A 25,679-nucleotide genomic window follows, 5' to 3' on the forward strand; every position below is an offset into this window, starting at 1 on the left:
ACTTGGAAAAAAACAGTTCAACACCAAGCCCTCAACGGGACACGTAAGACACAACGCGACACGGCACGTGCAACACGTGATTGTTCGTGTGTGTGTGTGTGTGTGTGTGACAGAGTAAGAGAGAGAGAGAGAGAAGAGTGTGTGTGACAAGAATGATTCTCGTGCGAGGAAATTGACAAACGTGAACTCTAATCACTGCGATCTCTGTCAACATCGATTCGTGTGGAAACACAGACAACACTTTGTCATAGAAGGGTCAGTATTTATTGATGATTTTTCAGTCGATAAAACATGCTTTGGCTTAATCTAGCGGGAAGCTGGGTTTTTGTCCCCCATTGACAAAAGGGTGTCGGTGTATCATGTGTAGGAGTGGATACTATCGGACGGGTTTTTACGGGGACTGTTCTCATCCACCATGACTTTAACGTTCTTTTCAGTAATATTTTTACCTTGAAGTTTCACGTCAACTGAGCAAGGCATGCATGGTATGGTTTAAAAACGTTGTTTGGATATATCCACATTTCTTTCTATGGGGGGAGGTGATAGAATGGCTAAAACGCTTATTTGCCAAGACAGAAAGTCCGTGAGAGTTAGGGTTCGAATCCCGCTCTGACGGGCGCAATAGCCGAGTGGTTAAAGCGTTGGACCCTCATTCTGAGGGTCCCGGGTTCGAATCGCGATGGCGCCTGGTGGGTAAAGGGTGGAGATTTTTCCGATCTCCCAGGTCAACATATGTGCAGACCTGCTAGTGCCTGAGGACCCTTCGTGTGCAGAAGATCAAATGCGCACGTAAAAGATCATGTAATCCATGTCAGCGTTCGGTGGGTTATGGAAACAAGAATATACCCAGCATGCACACCCCCGAAAGCGGATTATGACTGCCTACATGGCGGGGTTTTTGGTCATACACGTAAAAGCCCACTCGTGTGCATACGAGTGAACGTGGGAGTTGCAGCCCACGAACGCAGAAGAAGAATCCCGCTCTGACCCATTCTCCCAAGTTTGACTGGCACTGGAAAAATCAAACTGAGCGTCCAGGCATTTGGATGAGACGATAAACCGAGGTCCCGTGTGCAGCACGCACTTGGCCTACTGACGAAGAACCCATGACGACAAGAGTTTTGTCCTCTGGCCAAATTCTGCTCGGCAGATGCGGTGTAGTGTATATGAAGTTATCTGAATGCAGTGACGCCTCCTTGAGAAATTGAAACTGAAACACATTTCTTCCCCTCCACCCCTCAGTGTGACTTGCGGAGTGAACGTCCACGCCTTGTTGTGGACACTTCTCATTCCGTCCTGAGGGGAGAAATTGAGGGTATTGCCCGTTGATTTAATATGACAATTTAACGCAGTGTTCTCTTCCACTGGTTTTAAGAACCGACTGGTAATCAGCCCTGAAATGTATCTCTTTGCAGTCGGCTCGCCTAGAAGGAACATGATTTCATTTGATCTAGCATGACTTTTTAAACGTGCATTTTGTGTTAGTTTTGAAACAGAAATAACTGTTCGTAGTTGCGTTTCACATATTGAGAAAGTGTTCTTCAATACACGCGTGAGATTCAGTTCCAGTTCGTTTTACTAGGAAGCCATTTTAAAGGAAAATAGCTCGAATGTGGTTAATGTTAATGACGTAGAAATGCTAGTAACTTGTAGAATTGATTAGCTATAGAAACACCCAATACAAATTTGATGGTAACTTATGATGGCGTCAAGCATTAAGAGGGTAGAGTCAAAATGTGTTTGTTTCTAACTTTAAAACAAAAAGTACTGAATATTTTTAATACTGTGAAAATACGCACGCACGTGCGCGCGCGCACACACACACACACACACACACTCACGCACACACACACACACACACACACACACACACACTCTGACACCATGTATTGTGCGTGCTTCTTCGGAGCTAGCACACACAACTAGCTTAACACATTCGGAACACCACTAACACGTAGGAAGACTGACTGTCTTTTTGTTATCATGTGTATTCGCCATCTTACCTAGCCGAACCGCGTCAAAACGAACCGAATCGGAACCAACCAAGTTGGAATACAATACAACACACACACACACACACACACACACACACACACACACACACACACACACACACTCACAATGTAGCCGGAGTTGTCGAAAATAAATGACAATGATAATAATGTTTGTTTTCTATGAGCACAGAGTGACGAGAGTGCTAGAGAGCGAAAACAATGCCACAAAATCGGGAAAACCCGCCGCATCAAACAAGCAGCACGAAAAGTAAGTCTCTTTTGTTGCTACTACTAGCAGAATGTATGTTGTTCATCTTTACGCCTGCTGTGACTGACACACTATCTTTCTTCAAAATGGGATTGTTGCTAAATTGTCATTTTTGCGTTGTGGGAATGTTGTGTAGCTTATGCACACAGACACACACAGAGAGACCCAGACACACACAGACACACAGAGTTATAGACAGACAGACACACACAGAGACAGACAGACACACACATATATATATATATATACATATATCTATATATATATGTGTGTGTGTGTGTGTAGAGAGAGATATAGAAAGATAGATAGATACAAATACATACATATTTTAAGTAAACCCCTATGTCAAGTGCCTGGCAAAGTGTGTATGAACTGCTGGTCAGAGTCTGTCATTCCTGTCCTAAGCCCGGATATTTCACACACACACACACGCGCGCGCCCCCCGCTTCCTCCAACACACACACGCACATGTACATAATCATATACATCTATACACACACTGAACGAAATATGGAGCGATTGGATATCCCAAGACAAACGAACAAGCAAGGACTAGAATCCTGACTCTGTTGTCATTCGTTTGCAGACCGCAGAAAACCGCTTCCAAAGCTGGAAAACCACAAGAGCAGGAAAACGAAAAATGGTAAACATTATCTAAACACAATGGTGATGATGAGGAGGAGGAGGAGGACGATTATGAATGTGTCAATGACAAAGCACACACAGACACACACACTCGTTAACACACACACACACACACACAAACTGACCCCCGCACACACACACACACACACACACACACAGGCCTATTTTTTTATAATCACTTCCACTTGAAAGGCAAACACACTCTCATATCATGTATCCTTAAAGGACAACAAGACTTACAACAGTGGTGTCGATTTACAGTGTACTGATATCAAAGGTTCCATCTCCCAATCTTTCCTGTGTGCGGGAAACAGATAGGGATTTGAAACATAACAGAAGACAATAACACAGAAGGTTTAAAGAAGAAACCAAATATTGATTTTTCATTTTGTCTGTCTTGTGTCTTTATGTCAAACGTGTCACCAGAATTCAGAGAATGGGGATCATAGTGTTTTCTATCGCAATGAATACAATATCAATCGAAACGACTTTACATTTTTTTTTTTACATATCCGTTTACACTTTGATATGTTCTTGTAGCTATCCTTTCATCAAATAATGAAGAATTACATGTTGACTCGCCAAATACATTGTACAAGCGTATAATATTAGCAATTAAAAAAGATAACCGAAAGATTATTTTAGCATGATAGAAATAATAATAATAATGGTATTTATATAGCGCTGAATCTTGTGCATAAACAAATCAAAGCGCTTTCACACCAGTCATTCTCACGCACGCATAACTCAAAACCTGGAGAAACTGAAGACAAGGAAGAGGCAGGGAAGGGAGGCTATTTTGGGAAGAGGTGGGTTTTAAGGCCAGACTTGAAAGAGCTGAGTGTGGAGACTTGACGAAGCGAAAGAGGAAGTTCATTCCAATTGCAAGGTCCAGAGACAGAGAAAGAACGGCGGCCACAGTCAGTCGAGAGTTTGAATTTGGGTATGCGTAAGTAGAGTGGATCCGAAGCTGATAGAAGCATAATGTAGAACAGAATACAAGATGAATTGAGGTGAACAACCAAAAAGAGGCTCGGCTGCAAAGCTGGATGATCACCTGTTCGTATTAATTCTTATCATTCAATGTTAACGTAATGACCGACAGGCACGAGTAGTATGGAATATATTGTATTAATTGCATTTCATGGGTGGTTATGCGTTTATGAAAATATATTTCAACTGCTTTTTGTTTCTCCTTATATATTTCTTTTTCGTTTTCTTTTCTTTTCGTCTCTTGCATAAGCTGAATCATCCCCCTTGGCACTAGAGCTGTAAACGCTATTCACCAACGAATTCATTGTCATTGTTACTGTCATTGTCTTGTGTCAGGTCGAAAAAAGGACAGACGTCAAAATCCACAAAAGCACCAGAAGAAGAAATCGACCCAGAACTAGAGAAGGCTGAGTAAGTCATCCACAAAGATTGGAGGTTTGGGTGAGAGGGGGTTGGGGGGGGGGGGGATCAAGTAGTTGTGCATATATCGGATGTTTCTTTTTCTTTTTTTCTTTCTTTTTTTTTCGTGGATTTTTTTTCGTGTGTGTGTTTGTAGGTTTTTTCTTTTGTTTTTAAGAGATGTGGATCTGTGTCTTTTGACATAACCGGCCTTGTGTGTGTGTGTGTGTGTGTGGCCTTGTGTGTGTGTGTGTGGCCTTCTGTGTGTGTGTGTGTTTATGTGTGTGTGTGTGTCAGTGTCTGTGTGTGTGCGCCCCAGTGTACGCCTATTTTTGTGTGTATGTATGTGTGTGTGTGTGTGTGTGCGTGCACGCGCACGTTGTGTGTGTGTGTGTGTGAGACGCGGGTTATTTTATTAACATAATTATTTAGTTTCCGTTTGACTGGTGTTTGGAGAACCGACTGTTGGCGTTTCTTAGCCCCTGAAAATGACCACTTTTCGGTCTGCTGGGTCTGTAATGATTGTATATACATACATACATACATACATACATACATATATATATATATATATATATATATATATTCATATTGATATCACAGCCGCCGATCTTCTATCTGATTTTTTAACCCATGGTCATCTTCGGATCCGAAGGACGAACATCGTAATTATACATATACATGCAAGTATATGTATATTGTGTGTGTGTGTGTGGATAGATAGATAGATATGTATATCATTTATAAGCCACATGTACTGATTGCCTGATGACCGCCCCTGACGTTGCCCCGCAGAGTGACGTTCCCTGACTGGTTCACCAAGGGGTGGTCGCGAACGGCCACAGCGGGCCAGAAAGACGTGTTCGTGGGGGACCGGCCCCTCTTCCCGGCATGCAACTCCGCTTCCGGTGGTGGGGCCGCCAAGTACTCCTTCATTGTGAGAGGACTCTCTCTCCCTGTGTCTCTTTCCCTGTCTCTGTCTCTGTCTCTCTCAACGGAAGGGGAGTAGGATGTTCATAAGGGCCATGATTTTTATTGAACAAACTGTTCGTATCCGTATCTCTCTCTCTCTCTCTCTCTCTCTCTCTCTCTCTCTCTCTCTCTCTCTCTCCCTCCCTCTCTCTCCCTCCCTCCCTCCCTCTCCATCTCTCAAGGGAAGAGGAGTAGAATATTCATGAGGGGCCATGGACTTGTAGTGAATAAGCTATCCGTATCTCTATCTGTCTCTGTCTCTCCGTCTGTCTGTCTGTCTCTCTCTGTAGCCTTCTTCATGTCTCTGTCTCCCTCTATTCTTACTCACCCCCTCTCTCTTTTTCCCATTCCCTCCCCCTCTCTCTTTCAAGTACACACACGAACACACACACACACACACACACACACACACACACACACACACACACACACACACACCACACCTGCAATCCCACCCTTTCACCTTATTAAAAAAAAACAAAAACAAAGAAAAATAAATAGATAAAATAAAATTTAAAAAACGAAAACAGCGGCTTATCTTTCCTCCTTCCCACGCACAAGGAGCCCAAGAAGTACCTGCACAACTCCAAGAACCCTTGCTGGTATGACGACACGGCGGCGGGGGGAGCCAGGCGGGAGAAGGCCCTGCGCTGCATACCTTACTTCTACGTGGCGGGGGTGGCCAAGTGCGGCACCACCGACCTCTACCGTCGGCTCCGCCTGCACTCCCAGGTCATGAAGGGCACTATGAAGGAGTACCACTTCTGGGACCGCGAGAGATTCGGCAACGTGGAGCTGTCGCAGAACGGCGAAATCGCCAAAACGCATAGAAGTGAGTGAGTGAGTGGTGGTGGTGGTGGTGGCAGCGGAGGAGGAGGAGAAAGGCAAGGGTTTCTTTTTTTTCTCTCTCTTTTTTTTTTCTTTTTTCTTTGCTTCGTCGGCTCATTTTAACGTTTTAACTGGGAATTGACTCGCAACAAGGATAAACATAACTGGAGTGTAACCTTTCTCATTAACTCGCAACAAGGATAAACATAACTGGAGTGTTACCTTTGTTGATCAGCTCACAAGGATAAAGATAACTGGAGTGTAACCTTTCTCATTAACTCGCAACAAGGATAAGCATAACTGGAGTGTAACTTTTATCATTAACCTGCAACAAGGATAAACATAACTGGAGTGTAACCTTTGTTAATCAACTCGCAATAAGGACAAAGATAACTGGAGTGTTGCCTCCGTTGCCTACAATTCTACACTCCCACGTTCACTCATTTTAACGTTTTAACTGGGAAGTAATCTTTATTGACTCACTACAAGGATTAAGATAACTGGGGTGTAACCTTTATCATTAACACGCAACAAGTTTAAAGATAAATTGATTGTAACCTTTATCAACTCGCAACAAGGTTAAAGATAACTGAAGTGTAAGCTTTATCAACTCACAACAATGATAACGATAACTGGAGTGTAACCTTTATCAACTCGCAACAAGTTTAAGGATAACTGGAGTGTAACCTTTATCAACTCGCAACAAGGATAAAGATAACTGGAATGTAACCTTCATTAACTGGCATCCAGGATAAAGATAACTGGAGTGTAACCTTTAGCAGCTCGCATCAAGGATAAAGATAACTGGAGTGTAACCTTTAGGAACTCGCTTCAAGGATAAAGATAACTGGAGTGTAACCTTTAGGAACTCGCATCAAGGATAAAGATAACTGGAGTGTAACCTTTAGGAACTCGCTTCAAGGATAAAGATAACTGGAGTGTAACCTTTAGCAGCTCGCATCAAGGATAAAGATAACTGGAGTGTAGCCTTTAGCAACTCGCTTCAAGGATAAAGATAACTGGAGTGTAGCCTTTAGCAACTCGCATCAAGGATAAAGATAACTGGAGTGTAACCTTTAGGAACTCGCTTCAAGGATAAAGATAACTGGAGTGTAGCCTTTAGCAACTCGCATCAAGGACAAAGATATCCTCGTTCTGTCTGGTGTTGGTTTGTTCAGAGCCGTGGACCTTCAAGCAGTACACAGAGGCGGTGGTTGGGGAGAGGGACATGGCTCTGCTCAAAGACGACCTCAAGTACGCCGGTAGCTCCTCCAAGATTTTCGGTAAGTCTTCTTGCCCTTTTTAACGTGTTTTATTCTTATCTTTTAATTCAAATGTACCACTGGGCAAGTAATCACATTCACCTGCATGAGTTTGGGTGGTTTTTGTTTGTTTGTTTTGGTTGTTGTTGTTTTTTGTTGTTGTTTTTGTTGTTTTTTTAAGGAAGCGAGAGAACTAAGGGTTTGGATCAAATTTCAACACGTGCCTTAATTTTCTTACCCTCAACTAGACCTTAAGCGGTGGTCTGGAAGCTAGCCATTCGGATGAGACGATAAACCGAGGTCCCGTGTGCAGTATGCATTTAGCAAACGTAAAAGAACTCTCGTCAACAAAAGGGTTGTCCCTGGGAAAATTTTGTAGAAAAATCTACTTCGATAGGACAAACAAATACAATTGCAGGCAGAAAAACAAAAACAAAAAAAACAAACAAAATTGTGGCGCTGTCAGTGTAGCGACGCGCTCTAACTTGGGAGATCAGCCCCAATTTTGACTACGAGAAATCTGCTGTGACAAAAAGTGTAATACAAATACAAACACAATGCAATATCTTACTATACTATGCAGTACTATACAGTGCAATGTAATAGAGATTTTAACACTATTTGGGGGGAAGGGTACTAATGGAGCGGGCTGGGGAGAGAAAACTGAAATGATTGGAGCATTATCGGGACTTAATTGCACCAAAATGGGTTTACATTCAGAGTGCAGTTACAACACACTGTTTGTTATACAGTCTGGCCTCAAGCAGGGTCATTTTACGATGCCTCTGCCAGAAAAATTCAATATGACCAATTCATATTTTGTTGTTGGGCTATGTGTGTGTGTGTGTGTGCGTGTAGTGGCTTTTTTCATTCATATGTTTTAGCAGATAAACACATGGTCAAATCATGTGAAAAACCACTTTTTTCAGTGCAGATGTTCAGACAGATACACACAAACAGCATCGTTTCTTTCTTTCACTTTTTTCTTTTTCTTTTCTGTTTTCTCTTTTTTTTTCTTTTTTTTTTTTAGCTTTTTCTTCTTTTTTTTCTTTTTTTTAACGTTGAAGTTGGTGAGTAGTGAAGCCTATGAGTAAAGTAGTGGACAAGATTTTGGTAGATATTGTCACTGCTGCAAGCAAAACCATCATCAGTCCTGCTGTGGTCTTGACTGTCTGATCTAAGAAATGTATTCGTTATTATTTTTTCCCCCAATCAGTTGGATAGTTTTTAACCTAATGAAACCAGGTCAAGGGCAAAGTGAATAACTATTTTCCATCAAAATATGTTACGATGACCCAGCCATCAGTGCAAGCTGTACCCCCGAGAGCGGAGTATGGCTGCCAACATGGCGGGATGGAAACGGTCGTTTCGTTAAAAAAAAAAAAGAAAGAAAAAAAAAAGCCTACTCGTAAATGCGAGTGAACGTGGGAGTTGCAACTCACCGGCGCAAAAGAAGAGGAGGAGGAGTAGGAGCAGGAGCAGAAGAAGAAGAATAAGAGGAGGAAGGAGGAGGTCGAACACGTGGCAATGAAAGTAAAGAAGGAAACACAAAGTGTCCAAACTGTACAGGTGATGGGTCTCCTTCTTACCTGTGGGACATCCTCAACTGGAAGCTGCTGTCCGGCAACCAGGGCTGCAAGGAACCCCGGGTGATCATCGGTCAGCACATCCGCCACGTCTACCCTGCCGCCAGAATCATCCTCATCTTCAGGCACCCCACCCCCAGGTACGTGCTCTGTGTGAGGCAAGGAGAGCGGGGGGGGGGAAGAGAGGGAAGGAGAGAGAGAGGGGGGGAATAGAGGGAGAGGGAGAGAGATAACGAACGAACGAACATCTTTTTAATCAATAAAGGCCGTGGCCCCTCATGAAGGGGATCAGTGAACACAAATTGTCACATTTCAGAACAATGCGAAACAGAAAACATTTAACTACAAATCTAGTAATGCACATGCACACACAAAAAGCACAATTGATTACATATCAAAATGTGGGTTTTGTATGCCTTATACATGTATATAGCGAACTGTTATAATAGTTTTATTTGTTGATGACACTAGCAAGGAAAGTCGAAACAGAGATGGATGTCTGATATTTTTTGTGGAATTGATTGATGCCTAAGGTCAAGAGAGAGAGATTCGTTCGTTTATTTATTTATTATCTGTTCATCTAAGATGATGGTATTAGATTGAAAATAAATAACATTATTATGACTATTATTATTATTTGGATTATTATCATTTCTATCGTAATGATTATTGTTATTATTAATTAGAAATCGACATTTCTGTATATTCGAATGAAAAGGGGGGCGGTTGAGGTGGAGGGGAGGGGGGGCAAGAGGGAGGGGACTAAGAAAGGGAGAGAGAGAGAGAACAGAATGTGGAAAAGATAGAGTACAAAATGTAAAATGGATGGGGGTGAGTGTCAGTGACTGGAGAACGAAAAAACAATATTGGAAGGGTGTGTGTGACAGAGAGAGAGAGTGTGTGTTAAGGGGGCATGGATACGGATACTTTTATCATGTATAAACTTTTGCTCCTGATGACGAGAAGGAGGCATTCTTTAAACATAATCATTCTCGATATAACACCAGCGACTAGTCCTTCAGGAAACAGCAACAGTTAGAAACTTTGAATGTTTTGTACAAATAAATAGAATATGTTTCTAACTGTGTATTCGTGCTTTGATGCTAGAAGTAGACTTAATCAAAAAATGCTTGGATATTCATGACACTGTATGATAAGAGTGATCGCCCCCAATGACTCTTCACAGAGTCGAGTGAGAAGGAGAAGAAAATGATAAAGTGCCTGCCGATGTTGGGCTCTCAAGGCCCTGATGAGCGTGTTAGGTCTTTGCGTTCGCCAGGCATCTGTTCCTCTGTTTCTTGTTTCTTTTCTTTTGTTTCTTTTTCTTTTTTTTTAGCAGATCTTGTGTTGTGTATATATCAGCTCGTAAGCTAAGACAAATCCTTGAAACCGAATCAGGAACAGAAACAAGCATTAAACAAGAGAGGCAAGGCCTTCAAGACTCACTTGTGACTGAGAGTAAAACACACAAGCTTTTTATGTATTGAGTATAATTTCAAAATGTAATGTTTAAGATGAGAAAGATCAGTTTAAAGCAAATTAAGTCCCCTAGCATTAATTACAGAGTAATTTCCCTTTTTTACTATCTGCACCAAAACGTTTGCAAAATAAATCAAACTTCCATGCTTAGCAAAAGAAGTTCTGTTTGAACAAAAAATGATAATAATGACTGCTCTTGTTGTTGGGTCAGAATATCAGATCAAAGTGCCAAGTTTAGAGAATACAAAAAATACAAATATAATAGTAAATGCAGTTTGCATATGATTAGGCTTCATTATTTATTTTTTTGTGCCCATCCCAGAGGTGCAATATTGTTTTAAACAAGATGACTGGAAAGAACTGAATTTTTCCTATTTTTATGCCTAATTTGGTGTCAACTGACAAAGTATTTGCAGAGAAAATGTCAATGTTAAAGTTTACCACGGACACACAGACACACATACATACACACACACAGACAACCGAACACCGGGTTAAAACATAGACTCACTTTGTTTACACAAGTGAGTCAAAAATGGGCAAACCCACGTTTCCAGAGTTACAGCACATAGTGTAATGTGCACATAATCCAACTTCAATGACAATGAAAAGGAAGAAGAACAAGAACAAAAAGAACAAGAATCATCATCATCATCATCATACAAAGAAGAAGAAGAGGAATCACCATAGAGTCATCATCTTCATCATCGTCATCATTTGCCAGGTCATGCTGTCTCACAACGACGACGAAGGATCCCTCCTACTGTTCCTCCCTTCTTCTTCTTTAGGCCCATAACTACAAAGTAGTCGTTGGGGGAAGCCTGAGGACCGCAGACGCAACCTCCCTTCTCCATCTGTCTCTGTCGGCAGCCGCTGGCAGCAGCTCACGTGTGTGGAGTCCGGTCCATTGTTTGATGTTCTCATGCCAGTTCTTCCGCTGTCTTCCTCTTCTTCTCCCGCCCTCGATGATGCCTTGCATGATTGTTTTGGACAAGCTGGTGTTTCGAGTGTTGTGTCCAAACCATATCAGCTTGCGTCTCTTCACAGTTGAAAGGAGAGGTTCCTGAGGTCCAGCAAGGTTCTCAGTTCTGCTCCGTACATGTTCATTGGTCCTGTGCTCGATCCAGGGAATTTGAAGGAGCTTCCTCAGGCATTTGTTCTCGAAGGCCTGGATCTTCCTTTCAGGAAGAAACGGCCGTCAGTGTCCATTTTTTCATTCATTCATTAATCTCATGTTGTAGCCATTTATTTGTTTTTGGGTTTTTTTTCTCCTTGAGGCCTGACTAAGCGCGTTGGGTTACGTTGCTGGTCAGGCATCTGCTTAGCAAATGTGGTGTAGCGTTGCATGTAACAATTGATTTTGTCCGAACACAGTGTGCACACCTCCTTGAGAAGACTGAAACTGAAACTGAAACTGAAACAGAGGCTGTCTCTGCAGACTGTACTCCAGGTTCCTGTCCCGGATCTGGAGGACCAGCTACCTGAAGGGAGCGGACGCCCAGACGTTCCACGACTTCGTGGTGAAGGGGGTCCAGATGTACCGGGACTGCTTCAAGCGCTGGTCCATCCGTCACTGTGCTTTCAACTACACCCTCTACGATGACGTTGTGGTCAGTGAGGAAAGAGAACCTCGATAGAAATTACAAATAAATGAAGAGATAGATAGAGATAGATGGATAGATAGAGAGATAGATAAATAGATGGATGGATGGATTAGAGTAAATGAATGAATGAATTAATCAGTAAATGAATAAGCAAGATCTAAACCAAGAGATCTAAACCAGAAGTACTCTCGAGAATTGCCCAAACAACAATGGCACTCAACAAGCTGAACACCATCTGGAACAACAAAAACATCGCTCTCAACTCAAAAATCAGACTGATGCGTTCCCTGGTTATATCAATATTGCTCTACGCCTGCGAGACTTGGACCCTGACTGCGGACATCGAGAGAAGAATCCAAGCTGTCGAGATGAGATGCTTTCGTAGACTACTTGGCATCTCCTACAGAGACCACATCACTAACACGGAAGTGAAGAACAGAATCAAGCAAAGTATTGGACCCTACGAAGACCTTCTGTCCATAGTGAAAAAACGCAAACTTAGGTGGTATGGACACATCTCCCGATCATCTGGTCTTGCCAAAACGTTCCTGCAAGGCACCGTACAAGGATGCAGAAGGAGAGGACGGCAGAGGAAGAGATGGGAAGACAACATCCGGGGTTGGACAGGCTTGACGCTCGGTGACGCCCTGAGGAAATCAGAAAACCGTGAAGAGTGGAGAGGGGTGGTGGCCAGGTCAGCAGCGGTGCCCCAACGGTCTGAACCCAGACTACGGGAGAGGTGAAGGTGAAGGTGAATAAGCAAACAAATAGATAGATTAATAAACAAGAGATAAACAGGCGAATAAATAAATAAATAAATTACAAATAAATTTTTAAAAACAAGTAAATAAACAAATAAGTAAATAACTAGCTAAATAATTTAAATAAATGACTAAATAACTAAATGAATGAATAGATTAATAAACGAATAAATAAATAAATAAGTTTTTTTTAAGGTGACGCTTTGTATGGTTATGGAATTTCGACTGTTCGTTTATTGTACAGCAGGCATATATCAATCAATCAGTTAATATTTTCAATAGTAACGCTTTGTATTATCATGGAATTTGCGACCGTTCCTTTCTTGAAAAGCAGGCAGGTATTAAACGAAGTGTGTGATTTTTGTTGTGTGGATGAAGTTACTTTTGACTGCTTGCTTCTTATAAAGCAGACAGATTACTGTCTGGAGAAGCACCAAAGGAACTTTGTATCTTCAGACCGTGAATAAAGTATCACTCTGATGTGATGGCAAGGCACTGATCTTCCAGTTTTCTTCAATTTTCTTCAATATCATAAGATGAATTTCCAGTCGAAAATTGTATTGTGTTGCATTCCTTTGCGTCGTATTGTATCGTGTCGTATCGTATCGTATTGTATTGTATCGCATTGTATTGTATAGTATTACTTTTTGTCACAGCAGATCTCTCTCCTCGGGGAATACGCGTCACTATAGTTTCAGTTTTTCATTTTCAGTTTCAAGAAGGTGTCAACAGAGTGAGGACTTTACGTATATACGCTACACCATATCTGTTGCACAGAAAAGGCAGATGCTTATCTTCGCATAAACCCAACGTGCTCGCCAGGCCTTGAGAGCCAACGCTAGGTTTGTGTAAAATATCAACATAAAAAAAATAACGATCAGAATTTCTTATCCTTTTCTCTCTCTTGTTCTGTGCGCAAGTGTATCAATGTTTACTATAAAAGTGAACATTTCTGCAGAAGTCTGCTTAAAGACAGCCCTTTTGTTGCCATGGGTTCTGTAACGGTTTATCGTTTCATCCAAAAGATTAGAAAAACCTAAAACATTACTTAAAAATGTAGTGGAGGGGGAATGAAAATTCCGGCTCGTAACCGTATGTGCGTGTATTTTATGCATCATGTGTGTATGTGTGTGTGTGTGTGTGTGCTGGCATAATTTTCGCCCTTTTTTTTCCCTTGCTGTGATTTTTTGGGGTTTTTTTTTTAAATCTCGTATTGCCATGAACAATGCTGTCCTGACAGATACGGCTGGTGGAGGGCATGTACCCAGTGTTCATGGCGGACTGGCTGAGGATCTGGCCCAAGGAGCAGATGCTGCTGCTGCGAAACGAAGACTACGGCCAGAACCTGACCAAAACGCTGGAGACGGCCTTTGACTTCCTTGGAGTGGGTATGTTGGGGACTGACGTGTGCTTTTTGCAGTGATGGGTTGGTGTTGCTCTGTCTCTGTCTCTCTCTCTCTCTCTCTCTGTGTCTCTGTGTGTGTGTGTGTGTGTCTGTCTTTCTCTCTCTCTGTCTCTCTTGTCTCTGTCTCTCTCTCTCTCACTCTCTCCAGTATGACTCCCTTCAGTAAGGGGCTTTGGCTTTTGTCTGAATAAAAGATCGTTATCGTTGCCGTCCCCCCCCCCTCTCTCTCTGTCTCTCCCTCTCTCCCTCCTCCCCCTCTCCCCCTTCTCTCTCTCTCTCTCTCTCTCTCTCTCTCGCATGACTCCTTTCAGTAAGGAGCTTTGGCTTTTATCTGAATAAAAAGATCGTTCTCTCTCTCTCTCTCTCTCTCTCTCTCTCTCTCTCTCTCCTCTCTCTCTCTCTCTCTCTCTCTCTCTCTCTCTCTCTCTCTCCGTCTCTTTGTTGTTGTGTTGTGAAGCAGCAGTTTATCTTGAGTGTCTGATTGTTGTAAAAGCAGCGGTCCATTGTTATAAAGCAGCATACTATTTTGTTGAGTGTGCATTATTCTTATAAAGCAGCTGTTGTCACTGTTTGATCAGATACTGAAAATTGTGACATCATGGTGGGGCATTTATCTTCCAGTTCCAACTGTTCCTTTATTTACAAATGCGTTGTTCCCAACTTTTTTTATTTCTACTCATGCATTCTTGTTGTTTGTTGTTTTGTTTTTATATTGATTTTAGCAGTTTCAACCGATAAAACGAGACTGGGCAATTGAAAAGCATTTAATGTTTGTACACATTTTTTTTTCTGTCACCGCAATTATGTGGAATAGATGAGTGCTCTGTGTGTGTGTGTGTGTGTGTGTGTGTGTGTGTGTGTGTCTGTCTGTCTGTCTGTCACTGTGTCTCTGCCTATCTCTCTGTGTGTGTGTGTGTGTGTGTGTGTGTGTGTGTGTGTGTGTGTGCAATGAGTTTTTGCTGAAAGAACTGCGCTTAACAAAATTCCACATCATCATCATCATCATCATCATCATCATTGTCGTCGAAGTCGTCGTCGTTAATAGCATCATAAATATCAATATCACAGTCGTCATCATTAGTAGTAGCAGAAGCAGCAACAGTAGTAGTAGTAGTAGTAGCAGCAGCAGTAGTAGTAGTAGCAGCAGTAGTAGTAGTAGTAGTAGTAGTTTTATCACCATCATCATCATCATCATCATCATCATCATCATCACCGTCACCATCATCACCGCCACAACCACGACAACCACCATCACCACCACCTCCATCACCATAACCATCATCATCATCGTCGTCGTCGTCGTCACCACCATCACTATCATCACCACCACCATCACCATCACCACCACCACCACCACCATCATCATCATCATCATCATCACCTCCACCACCACCACCATCACCTTCATCATCATCATCACCACCACCCAACATCACCAGTTCCATCCCTGCTGACCAGCTGTTGATGCTGACATACGTTCCCCTGTCACCGCCGGGCAGGGTCTCCGTCAGAGGAGGACCGTGAGGCGATCGTGGCCCAGAGCAAGGTGAACGTGGGGGCGGAGTACGACAAGGTGGGGCCCATGAAGCCGGAGACGGCGCGCATCCTGGACGAGTTCTACCAGCCCTTTGTGGACCAGCTGGCCCACATGCTGAACGACCCCCGCTTCCTGTGGAGGGACGTCTACACGCCCAGCCACCTGGGGTAGGGGGCATGTTTGGGTGTTTTTGCTTGTGTGTGTGTGTGTTTTGTTGGTTTTTTTCTTTTTTTCGTTCTTCTTCTTCTTCTTCTTCTTACTAGTATTATTATTGATCTTATTGTCCAGCCACCATGTTTGCTTTTTCGTTATTATTATTAGTAGTAGCAGTTGTAGTTGTTGTTGTCGTAGTTGTATTACTATTATCATCATTATTGTTATCATCAGAAGTAGTAGTAGTAGTAGTATCATCCAGCCACCACGGATGGGGCATGTTTGTTTTTTCGTTGTTGTTACTAGTAGTTATAGTATTTTCACTAGTATTATTATTATTATTAGTGTTGTTGTTGTTGGTGTTATGATTATGTTATTATTATTGTTATTATCATCATCATCATTGATGCCATCATTATTATCACTATTATTATCATTATTATAATCATCATTACCCAGCCACCTGGTGTGGGGCATGTTTGTTTTTTTTCGTTGTTGTTGTTGCCGTTGTTGTTGTTGCTGCTGCTGTTGTTGTTGTTCTTCTTCTTATTATTCTTCTTCTTCTTCTTCTCCTTCTTCTTCTTCTTATCCAGTCACCTGGGTGGGGACATGTTGGGCCTTTTTTCGTTGTTGTTGTTGTTGTTGTTTTTGCTCTTCTTCTTTTTCTTTTTATGTTGTTGTCTTTGTTGTTCTCATTACTATTGTTATTAGATTGCTGTTATTATCATTATTATTATAATTATCATTGTCATTATTATCCAATCACCTGGGGTGGGGCATGTTTGTTTTTGTTGTTGTTGCTGTTGCTGTTGTCGTTCTTCTTCTTATGATGATGATGATGATTAGTAGTAGTAGTAGTAGTAGTAGTAGTAGTAGTAGTAGTAGTAGTAGTAAATTATGATGATTATTATTATTATCATGATTATTATCGTTATTGATATCCAGCCACCTGGGGTGGGGCATGTATTTTTCCACGTCGTCGTCGTTGTTGTCCTTCTTCTTCTTCTTCATCATTATTATTATTATTATTGCTGTTGTTGTCGTCGTCATCATCATCATTATTATTGTTGTTGTTGTTGTTGTTTTTTTATTATTATTATTATTATCATCATCATCATCGTCATTATCATCATTATTATTATTATTTCATTGTTATCATCATCATTGTCCAGCTACTTGGGGTGGGGTATGTTTCTAGTTTCGTTATTATCATTATTAGTAGTATTAGTATTACTGTTCTTTTGTCATTGTTGTTGTTGTTGTTGTTGCTGTTGTTCTTGTTGTTTTTGTAGCGCTGTACTGTGTTGTTTGTTTGGTTTCGTTTTCTTTCAATCCTTTCTTTCCCCTGTGTGTCCACACTGCAAAGCCCAGCCAGCCAGTTTGGAATCCGTTCTCTTCTTGCTGCTGCTGTTGCTGCTATTGCTTTGGAAGTCTGTCTGTTCGGGTCTGTCTGTCACAGCGTCAGTGATGAAAATGCTGAACTCTACACTTCCTCTCTGACTGGTGTGTGTGTGCGTGCATGTGTATGCCTGCGTGTTCGAGTGTGTATGCGTTTGTGCGAACGTCTGTGTGTGTGTGTGTGTTTATGGGCGTACGTGTGTGTGTGCGCGCGCGCGTGTGTGTTTGTGTATGTTCACAGTGGATTTTATCGCGATCAGTTTTAGGTAATATCTAACCATTCTTGATTTCATTCTTTTTCTTTCTTTTTTTTTTCTTTTTTTTTTTAAGATGGTGAAACACAACAATCATCTGTCTTCACTTCAGGTCAGCGGACACGACAAAGAACGGAGAGGTAGGGGGCGGCGGCACCGCCAGCACAGCGGGAGGAGAGAGGCCTGGGGGGCAGAACGTCACCAGGCTGCCAGCAGGGTCCTCGCCACAGCTTTCTGCTGCCGCTGCCGCTGCCGAGCCGGTCTCCTCTGGTGCGTCCCGTGGTGGGACCGGGACCGGCGTCACTGACAAGCCTCTGCCGCTGTGGGCCAAGCTGCTGATGCAGTTCAAGTGAGTGAGAGAGAGAGAGAGAGAGAAGGGGGAAAGACAGGAAGGAGAGAGAGAGAGACAGGAGAGAGAGAGGGAGAGAGAGAGAGAGAGAGAGGGAGAGACAGGTGAGAGAGAGAGAGGAAGGGAGAGACAGGAGAGAGAGAGGGTGTGTGTGAGGGAGAGAAAGAAGAGAGAGAGATGAAGGAAGAGACAGGAGAGAGCGAGAGAGAGCGGAAAGGGAGAGACAGGGGAGAGAGAGATAGAGGAGAGAGAGGAAGGTAGAGACAGGAGAGAGACAGAGAGAAAGAGAGGAAGGGAGAGAGAGGGGGGAAGAGAGCGAGAGAGAGAGCTGAACAGCTGGGGGGTTTTTTGTTGTTGTTTTTTTTGGGGGTTAGAGGAGGGGGAGAGGGTCTGCCGGTTTGTGATAAAAGGTGTGTGTGTGTGTTTGTGTGTGTGTGTGTGTTTGTGAGTGCGTGTGGGTGTGTTCGTGTGCGGGGGGGCGGGGAGGGAAGTGCTCCTTGGTTTATGTTGTGAGGATGACACGATGGAAGTTTAATGAACTGTTACATGTAGCTGTTTGACAATGATTAAGTTTGTTTTGTGCCTTTTCTTGTTGGTGATACTGTTATTTTGTTGTTGTTGTTGTTTCTCTGTGTGTGTGTGTCTTTGGACGTATCTGTGTCTGTGTGTATGTGCGCGCGCGCGCGCGTGTGTTTGTGTGTGGACGTGTGTGTGTGTGTGTGTTTTGTTTTCTTCTCCCACTGTAGTTATAATCAGTTATTTCGGTGATGTTCAGAAGCGTCCGTTCTCATTCAACACACGAGCGACACTACCTGCTTAACCCCCCTCACCTTCCTTGTTCCGATGTTTGTTTTTAAAGTCCTCTTTTCTTCTTTTTTTTCTTTTTTTTAATCTGTTCACATTTCTTTCCTTTTTATCCCTTTTTATTTTTTTCATTAAAGACAACAGCGTTTTCTTGTTCCTTTTCTTTAATCAGCATCACCATTTTGAATTACCTTCCTTTTAAGATTTTTTTTTTTCTTATTTAAGGCACTACAAGGTGACGTTCCTGGCGGAAAATTTAATGACCTGTTCTGTTTCTTAACCATGAATTGTGTGTTCAGTTGTTCTTTTTGATAATATGTGATGTGTGTGTGTGTGTGTGTGTGTGTGTTTCAGACCCAGTTCCGATGCATCCAGCAACAAAGTCACTCCACAGAGTGAGGAAGTGTGAGTTTTACGATCTATTCCAAGAGTAGAACCTTTGTCTTGTGTTTGTTGTCTGATATATATATAGGTCTGTGTTAGTCTACCTTCTCTCTCTCTCTCTCTCTGGTTGGCTAATTGTTGGTCTATAAATATATATAAACTTCAGAAATGATGTCTTTTTTGTGCTTTCCAGGCCCATCATGCGAATTGAAAAGCCACCAGGGACCCCCATCAAAAAGTAAGCCTTTTGACTACCTTTCGTTTCCATAGTTTAAGAAATTCAGTTTCTGGCGATTTTTTGTTTTGTTTTGCTTGTTGTTGTTATTGTTGTTGTTGATTTCAGTTGTACAGGGGTGCTTGTCATACTTTTAAGAAGGAGAAGAATGATGATAATGATAATGATAATTAGTATTTATATAGCGCTGAATCTTGTGCAGTGACAAATCAAAGCGCTTTCACACCAGTCAGTCACACGCATGCATAACTCAAAACAGCGAAGGGCCAGCGAAGGGAGGCTATCTTGGGAAGAGGTGGCTTGTGAGGCTAGACTTAAAAGAGCTGAGTGCGGAGACCTGACGAAACGAAGGGGTGAGGGGGGGGGGGGGAGCTCATTCCAAATGCAAGGTCCAGAGACAGAGAAAGAGCGGCGTCCGACAGTGGAGTGTGCGTAAACAGAGTGGATCCGAAGCCGATCGTAGAGAGCGAGTTGGGGGGGGTAGATGTGAAGGCAGCCACAGGAAGGGGCAGATTTGTAAATGCGTTTGTATTAATTTGTATTTGTATTTCTGTTTTTTCACAACAGATTTCTCTGTGTGAAATTCGGGCTGCTCTCCTCAGGGAGAGCGCGTCGCTACACTACAGCGCCACCCATTTTTTTGTGTTTTTTTCCTGCGTGCAGATTTATTTGTTTTTCTTATCGAAGTGGACTTTTCTACAGAATTTTGCCAGGAACAACCCTTTTTTGCGCTAAGTGCATGTTGCACACGGGACCTCAGTTTATCGTCTCATCCGAATGACTAGCGTCCAGACCACCACTCAAGGTCTAGTGGAGGGGGAGAAAATATCGGCGGCTGAACCGTGATTCGAACCAGCGCGCTCATATTCTCTCGCTTCCTAGGCAGACGCGTAACCTCTAGGCCTTCACTCCAAAGTGTGCAGAACTTGTACTTTATTCTGTACTTTCTACCATCCTTCTGTTATGCATGCCATCCTTCCAGTCAGTCAGTCAGTCTGTCTGTCTGTCTGTCTGTCTGTTCACAGAGCTCGTTACCCGGGCTGGTGGGTGAACGGGTGGCCCAAGTCGTCAACTTCCGGTCTGGCGGATCAGTTTCTCGGGGACCAGCCCTTCTTTGCTCCATGCTCCTCACGATCCCAGGGCAACAAGGCCTTCGATATGATAGTAAGGATTTTGTGGAGGGGGTGGTGGTGTTTGTTTGTGTGTGTGTCTGCCTGTGTGTGTGCTGTGTTGTGTGTGTGTGTGCTGTGTTGTGTGTGTGTCTGTGTGTGTGCTGTGGGGTGTGTGTGTGTGTGTGTTTTGTTGTTGTTGTTATTGTTGTTTTCATTATTGCTGCTCCATCACCTGCACTCACCCAGTGGATCCGCGCGGTCTCAGCGTCCGAAGTCCAAAGGAGTTGAACTGCCAATGTTAGGTCGCCAGGAGGCCACACACCAGAGGGGACCCTGCACTGCTGCCTTGTCACTTCAGTGGTGCTCCGTAGTGCCTGTTTTAACGTACTTAGAACACCACCTTCTGAGCCCCTTACTGACGATAACAAAATCGCGTAGTCGCGGAGCCAAACTGAATGAGCAACAACCCTCCAGAGCGGAGACCGCCACAACGCCCTTACAACAACAACAGTCCCAAATTAATGGATCTGCTGACACCAATGGCTTTCTAGGAAATTATCCCAAGTATGACGTGAAGGGGAGACAACTTGGTAATAGCCGAGTGGTTAAAGCGTTGGACTGTCAATCTGAGGGTCCCGGGTTCGAATCACGGTGACGGCGCCTGGTGGGTAAAGGGTGGAGATTTTTACGATCTCCCAGGTCAACCTGCTAGTGCCTGAACCCTCTTCGTGTGTATATGCAAGCAGAAGATCAAATACGCACGTTAAAGATCCTGTAATCCATGTCGGCGTTCGGTGGGTTATGGAAACAAGAACATACCCAGCATGCACACCCTCGAAAATGGAGTATGGCTGCCTACATGGCGGGGTAAAAACGGTCATACACGTAAAAGCCCACTCGTGTGCATACGAGTGAACGCAGAAGAAGAAGAAGGTAAATAAATATTAGTTAGGCGTGGACAGCTCTGAATGTATGCCACAATGTATGAAACATTAATCCAGATGAATGTCGTCTTTGGTTCTGATTGGTAAAAATAAAAGGTGTGAGAAAATTGCATCGTTAGGATAATTCCTTTTATTTCATTATTATATCACTTTTAACCAAGATGATATTATCCTATGATTATTTTTATATCATTTGTTAACTGCAGTCAGAAAATCTTTGACAGCGTCCTTGTCTCCTGGTCACATTTTGATAGTTGTAATAAGGGCGTCATCAAATGCATTGATACTGTATGTTTAAGAGTTTGAATCAGAGCATCCTCGTAACATTTTTATTTCAATATTTAAATCAGAGCATCGTCCGTAGTATCTATAAATGATTATTCAATGATATTATTACTATTAAAGGCCTACTGCCACGGAATTTGGGAGACCCTGGCTGTATAGAATAATTTATTTGACTGCCACAATTGCAATACAACCACAAAAAAAACAACAAACCATCATGACCATGCCACACCTGTAAGGGAAAAGACACTGGCTGATTTGATACCTTCTAACACCAGATCTAAAGAAGATATGAAGACTGATCATTCTTCATAATTATTACACACGTTTATTGCAACAATCAAAATTGACAGAATGATCAACGTCGCAGGCAGGTGTGTATGTCCTAGGTTTGTGTTCGTGAATATGACAGTTCGTTGTTGTTCTTGTTGTGTGTGTGTGTGTGTGTGTTGTCGTTGTTGTTGGTGGTGGTGGTGGTGGAGCTGTTGTCGTTGTTGCTGTATGTGTATTGTTTACATTTCATTCTCCAAGTCTTTTGGAATTGTTACCAACAGTGTGTGTGTTTGTCAGCCTCACGACTGGGCCTTGCGTGGTCAGCTTGGCTCAAAGTAAGACAAAGACAACAAAGATATATCGTTGATGACGCTTCGTCAGAATGACAGTTTGAGTGCGTGATGAAGCGTGCTGGCTAGTCCAGTGTGATGACGTGTTTCGGACAGCGGGACAGTCGCTCTCGCGCCGCCCGCTCTGTTGCCCGCGAGTTATTGTGTTGTGATCATATCACGTCTCTGTTTACCAGCGCTGGTGTGTCCACTTGAATTGAACCCCTTCCGTGCCGGGGGGAGTGGGAGGGGACAGTAGAAAGTGGTGTTTCAAGTCATAAGACAGTATACAAAACAATAAGCCTAAAACTGAGAAAATATTCTGAAGATACACCACTCTAGATAAACTGCGTGAATTTTCAGATTTCCAGAGCTATTTCTCTTCTGACGACGTCATCACCTGTTCAACTATTCCTCGGTGATTCTGTATGTGCATTTTTCATTTTTTTTCTTTCTTATCGTTATAATCCACGGGGGGTTTCAGGAACCTCGGAAATACGAAGCAGCCCTGAAAAACCCTTGCTGGTACAGGGACCCCCAGGCCAGGGACAGCCTGCGCTGTCTGCCCTACTTTTACGTGGCGGGGGTGGCCAAGTCCGGAACCTCGGACCTCTACCGTCGCCTGTCGCACCACCCCGACATCCTGCAGGGGTCCATGAAGGAGTACCACTGGTGGGACCGGGGCCGCTTCGGGGACTTCTACAGTGACGACCTGCCCATCAAGGCTCCCAAGCCCGAGGGTGCGTGTGTTGTGCGTGCGTGTGTGTGTGTGTGTGTGTGTGTGTGTGTGCTCTCGTGTTTGTTTAACAAACATACATCACGAAGGAAAGTATGAATCCCGAGCAAAATTTCAAATAAAAATGTTTCTCAAGGTGGCGTCACTGCGTTCGGACGAAGCCATATACGCTACACCACATCTGCTAGGCAGATGCCTGACAGCAGCATAATCCAACGCACTTGTCAGGCCTTGAGTGCATGCTTATATATATATATTTGTGTACCTATGAGAGTGGATTTCATTTTTCATAAATTTGCCAGAGGGCAACACTCTCGTTGCTTTGGGTTCTTTTTCAGCGTGCACAGCACATGCGTAACATCGCCATACCACCAAAACCAAATATATATCCATTTCTTTTGTAACGCCACGTGTGACAATTTATATCAAACATCAAATACTTTTCTTTTTTTTTAGGTACATGCACAGAGGAACGATAAGCCAAAATTCACGTGATCCATGACTGCTGACAAGGGAAATTACTCCTCTATCATTTCTTGTTGGTACTTGAGTGGTATGCATGTACATTTCCATTCCATTCCATTCCATTCATTCTCCTGCCCGGGATGGGCGTAGAGGAGACATGAGGGACGATTCCGTAGTCAGACGACGCCATCCGGTTCTATCTTCTGCCTGTCGTATCAGCGTAGCGCTATCCATATTGGTCCATTCCTTGATGTTGTCCATCCAACATTTGGCTTGCCTCCCTCTTCGCCTACCACCCTCTAGCGTTCCCTGTAGAACTGTCTTTTGCAGTAAATTGTGGCGTGTCACATTATGCATGTACATTATGTGCCTGCAAATTAGACTTTCTCACCACTGGGTCCAGATAGACCGGGACGAGAGAGTGAGGTTGACGACCTGCTCAACTCTCCCTCACTTAAATACAAATCCAAGTCAAGCGCAAGTCATGACTTAAAACTACACCGCGCAACACCTCAAGTCCTGTAGCGGTGGGGGAGTGGCGAAGCAGCAGGTGTGGATACACTGGAAGCTGTTGTCCCGAGCATGCACACAGGCGGCCCAGGGCATAGGGTCGTCGCTCTCTCTCCAGGACCGAAGCAGCAGTGGAGTTCGGCAGCCCCCTGGGTGTCTAAGCAGCCCTCTTTAGGGTCGTTCTGCATACCTCCATGAAGGAAGGGGGTAGAAAAGGTGCCTCAAACATAGCCTGTTTCACCTCTCCCTGGCCAGCTTTCCGCGGCTGGTGGGGGGAAACCCTCACAGCGGTCGACCAACAAAAACGGAGAATAAAGTGATGCTGCTCAACCTTGGCGATAATATGCACTGGTGTAGATTGATGTGCTGACGCTGTGCTGTGTGGTGTGCAGGAATCCGGATCCCGTTCAAACAGTACGCCGACATGATCACGGGCAGACAGGGTATCACCTCACTGCTGGACGACGTCAGGAACACCGGCAAGTCCGTCAGGGTCTTTGGTGAGCTGGGTCCAGGCTTCCTGGTTGACGCTCTGTCTGTCTGTCTGTGTCTCTGTCTGTCTCTCTCTCTCTGAGTCTCCCTCTGTCTGTCTGTGTGTCTGTCTCTCTCTCCCGTTCACCTGTGACATTTTTATTCTCATACTATTTTATATGTTGAATTATGCTTCGTTTGGCAATGAGCACCCCCACCTCCCCACCCCCTGTTATTGCTATGTGTATTTGTATTAGACTAACTGTTTTATATTCACATTGGTATAGTATTTATTAACATACACAGTGTATGCTTATGTGTTTGTAAGTGTGTGTGTGTGTGAGAGAGAGAGAGGGAGAGAGAGTGTGTGTGTGTATGTTTTTTTATGTCGATTATCAATACCATGCTTGTGTCTGTGTGTGTGTGTGTGTGTGTGTGTGTGTGTGTGTGTTATTTTTACCATGCTTATGCCTTTATGTAGTATAGTATTCGCATTCTATGACTTTAAGTAGCATTGTGTAGTGCATGCAATGACAAATATAATGTAGTTTTGTGTAGTGTAGACCCTGTTTCAGGGCGGGGTTTGGATGAAAAAAAAAGCGCGCCAGTGCTTATCTATTATCCCCGATAATACAGAATTTGGTTTGTCTCGTCTTGTCTTCTCTCTCTCTCTCTCTCTCTCTCTCTCTCTCTCTCTCTCTCTCACACACACACACACACTCTCTCTCTCTCTCTCTCTCTCTCTCTCACACACACACACACACACACACACACACACACACACACACACACACACACACTTTCTGCTGAAGTATGATTTCATTGAAATTGGTGATGATACGTTGTTAAGCAGGTCCGATGTCGTGTTTCCATAATGATACGAGCGTGAGAGTTTCAACAAAAACAACCACAAAAACAAAAACAAAAAAAAAAAAAAAAGATTTTTTAAATGCATATCTCATTCATCTACCTGAAAATATGTACATGTGATCTATTTAATTTCTTTCTCTTTTCTTTCTCTCTCTGCGTTTGTGAGCTGCAGCCTCCACGTCACTCGTGTGCCTAATTATATATATATACGATAGTCAGTCGTGTCCGACTATGACCATCAGAACAGCAGAGGAGGCAACTGCTGTTCCGACTACTTGGGCTAGAATTTGATTATAGTGGAGAGTGTCTTGCCCAAGTTATATTCCCACTCTCTCGGCCAAGAGGGTTTTAAGACAGTCAGCGCTGGGATGGTT

General features: G+C 43.3%; 1 protein-coding gene across 1 annotated transcript in view; it reads left to right on the forward strand.

Moving 5' to 3' along the window:
- The window catches only part of LOC143285156 (uncharacterized), a 32,957-nt gene that overhangs the window by 1,188 nt on the left and 6,090 nt on the right, over positions 1-25,679 (forward strand). The window contains exons 2-18 of the mRNA XM_076592386.1: positions 1-43; positions 2,185-2,262; positions 2,849-2,905; positions 4,237-4,311; positions 5,095-5,236; positions 5,833-6,103; positions 7,278-7,382; positions 8,931-9,087; positions 11,865-12,036; positions 14,032-14,179; positions 15,696-15,900; positions 17,651-17,887; positions 19,046-19,096; positions 19,269-19,313; positions 20,336-20,474; positions 22,738-22,993; positions 24,357-24,464. The exon at positions 1-43 is cut by the window's left edge and continues 29 nt beyond it. Of these exons, the coding sequence (XP_076448501.1) occupies positions 1-43; positions 2,185-2,262; positions 2,849-2,905; positions 4,237-4,311; positions 5,095-5,236; positions 5,833-6,103; positions 7,278-7,382; positions 8,931-9,087; positions 11,865-12,036; positions 14,032-14,179; positions 15,696-15,900; positions 17,651-17,887; positions 19,046-19,096; positions 19,269-19,313; positions 20,336-20,474; positions 22,738-22,993; positions 24,357-24,464 (2,289 nt within the window). The remainder of the gene's footprint in view (positions 44-2,184; positions 2,263-2,848; positions 2,906-4,236; positions 4,312-5,094; positions 5,237-5,832; positions 6,104-7,277; positions 7,383-8,930; positions 9,088-11,864; positions 12,037-14,031; positions 14,180-15,695; positions 15,901-17,650; positions 17,888-19,045; positions 19,097-19,268; positions 19,314-20,335; positions 20,475-22,737; positions 22,994-24,356; positions 24,465-25,679) is intronic.

This window comes from Babylonia areolata, chromosome 8, assembly GCF_041734735.1.
Source record: "Babylonia areolata isolate BAREFJ2019XMU chromosome 8, ASM4173473v1, whole genome shotgun sequence".
NCBI classification, from domain to species: Eukaryota; Metazoa; Mollusca; class Gastropoda; order Neogastropoda; family Buccinidae; genus Babylonia; species Babylonia areolata.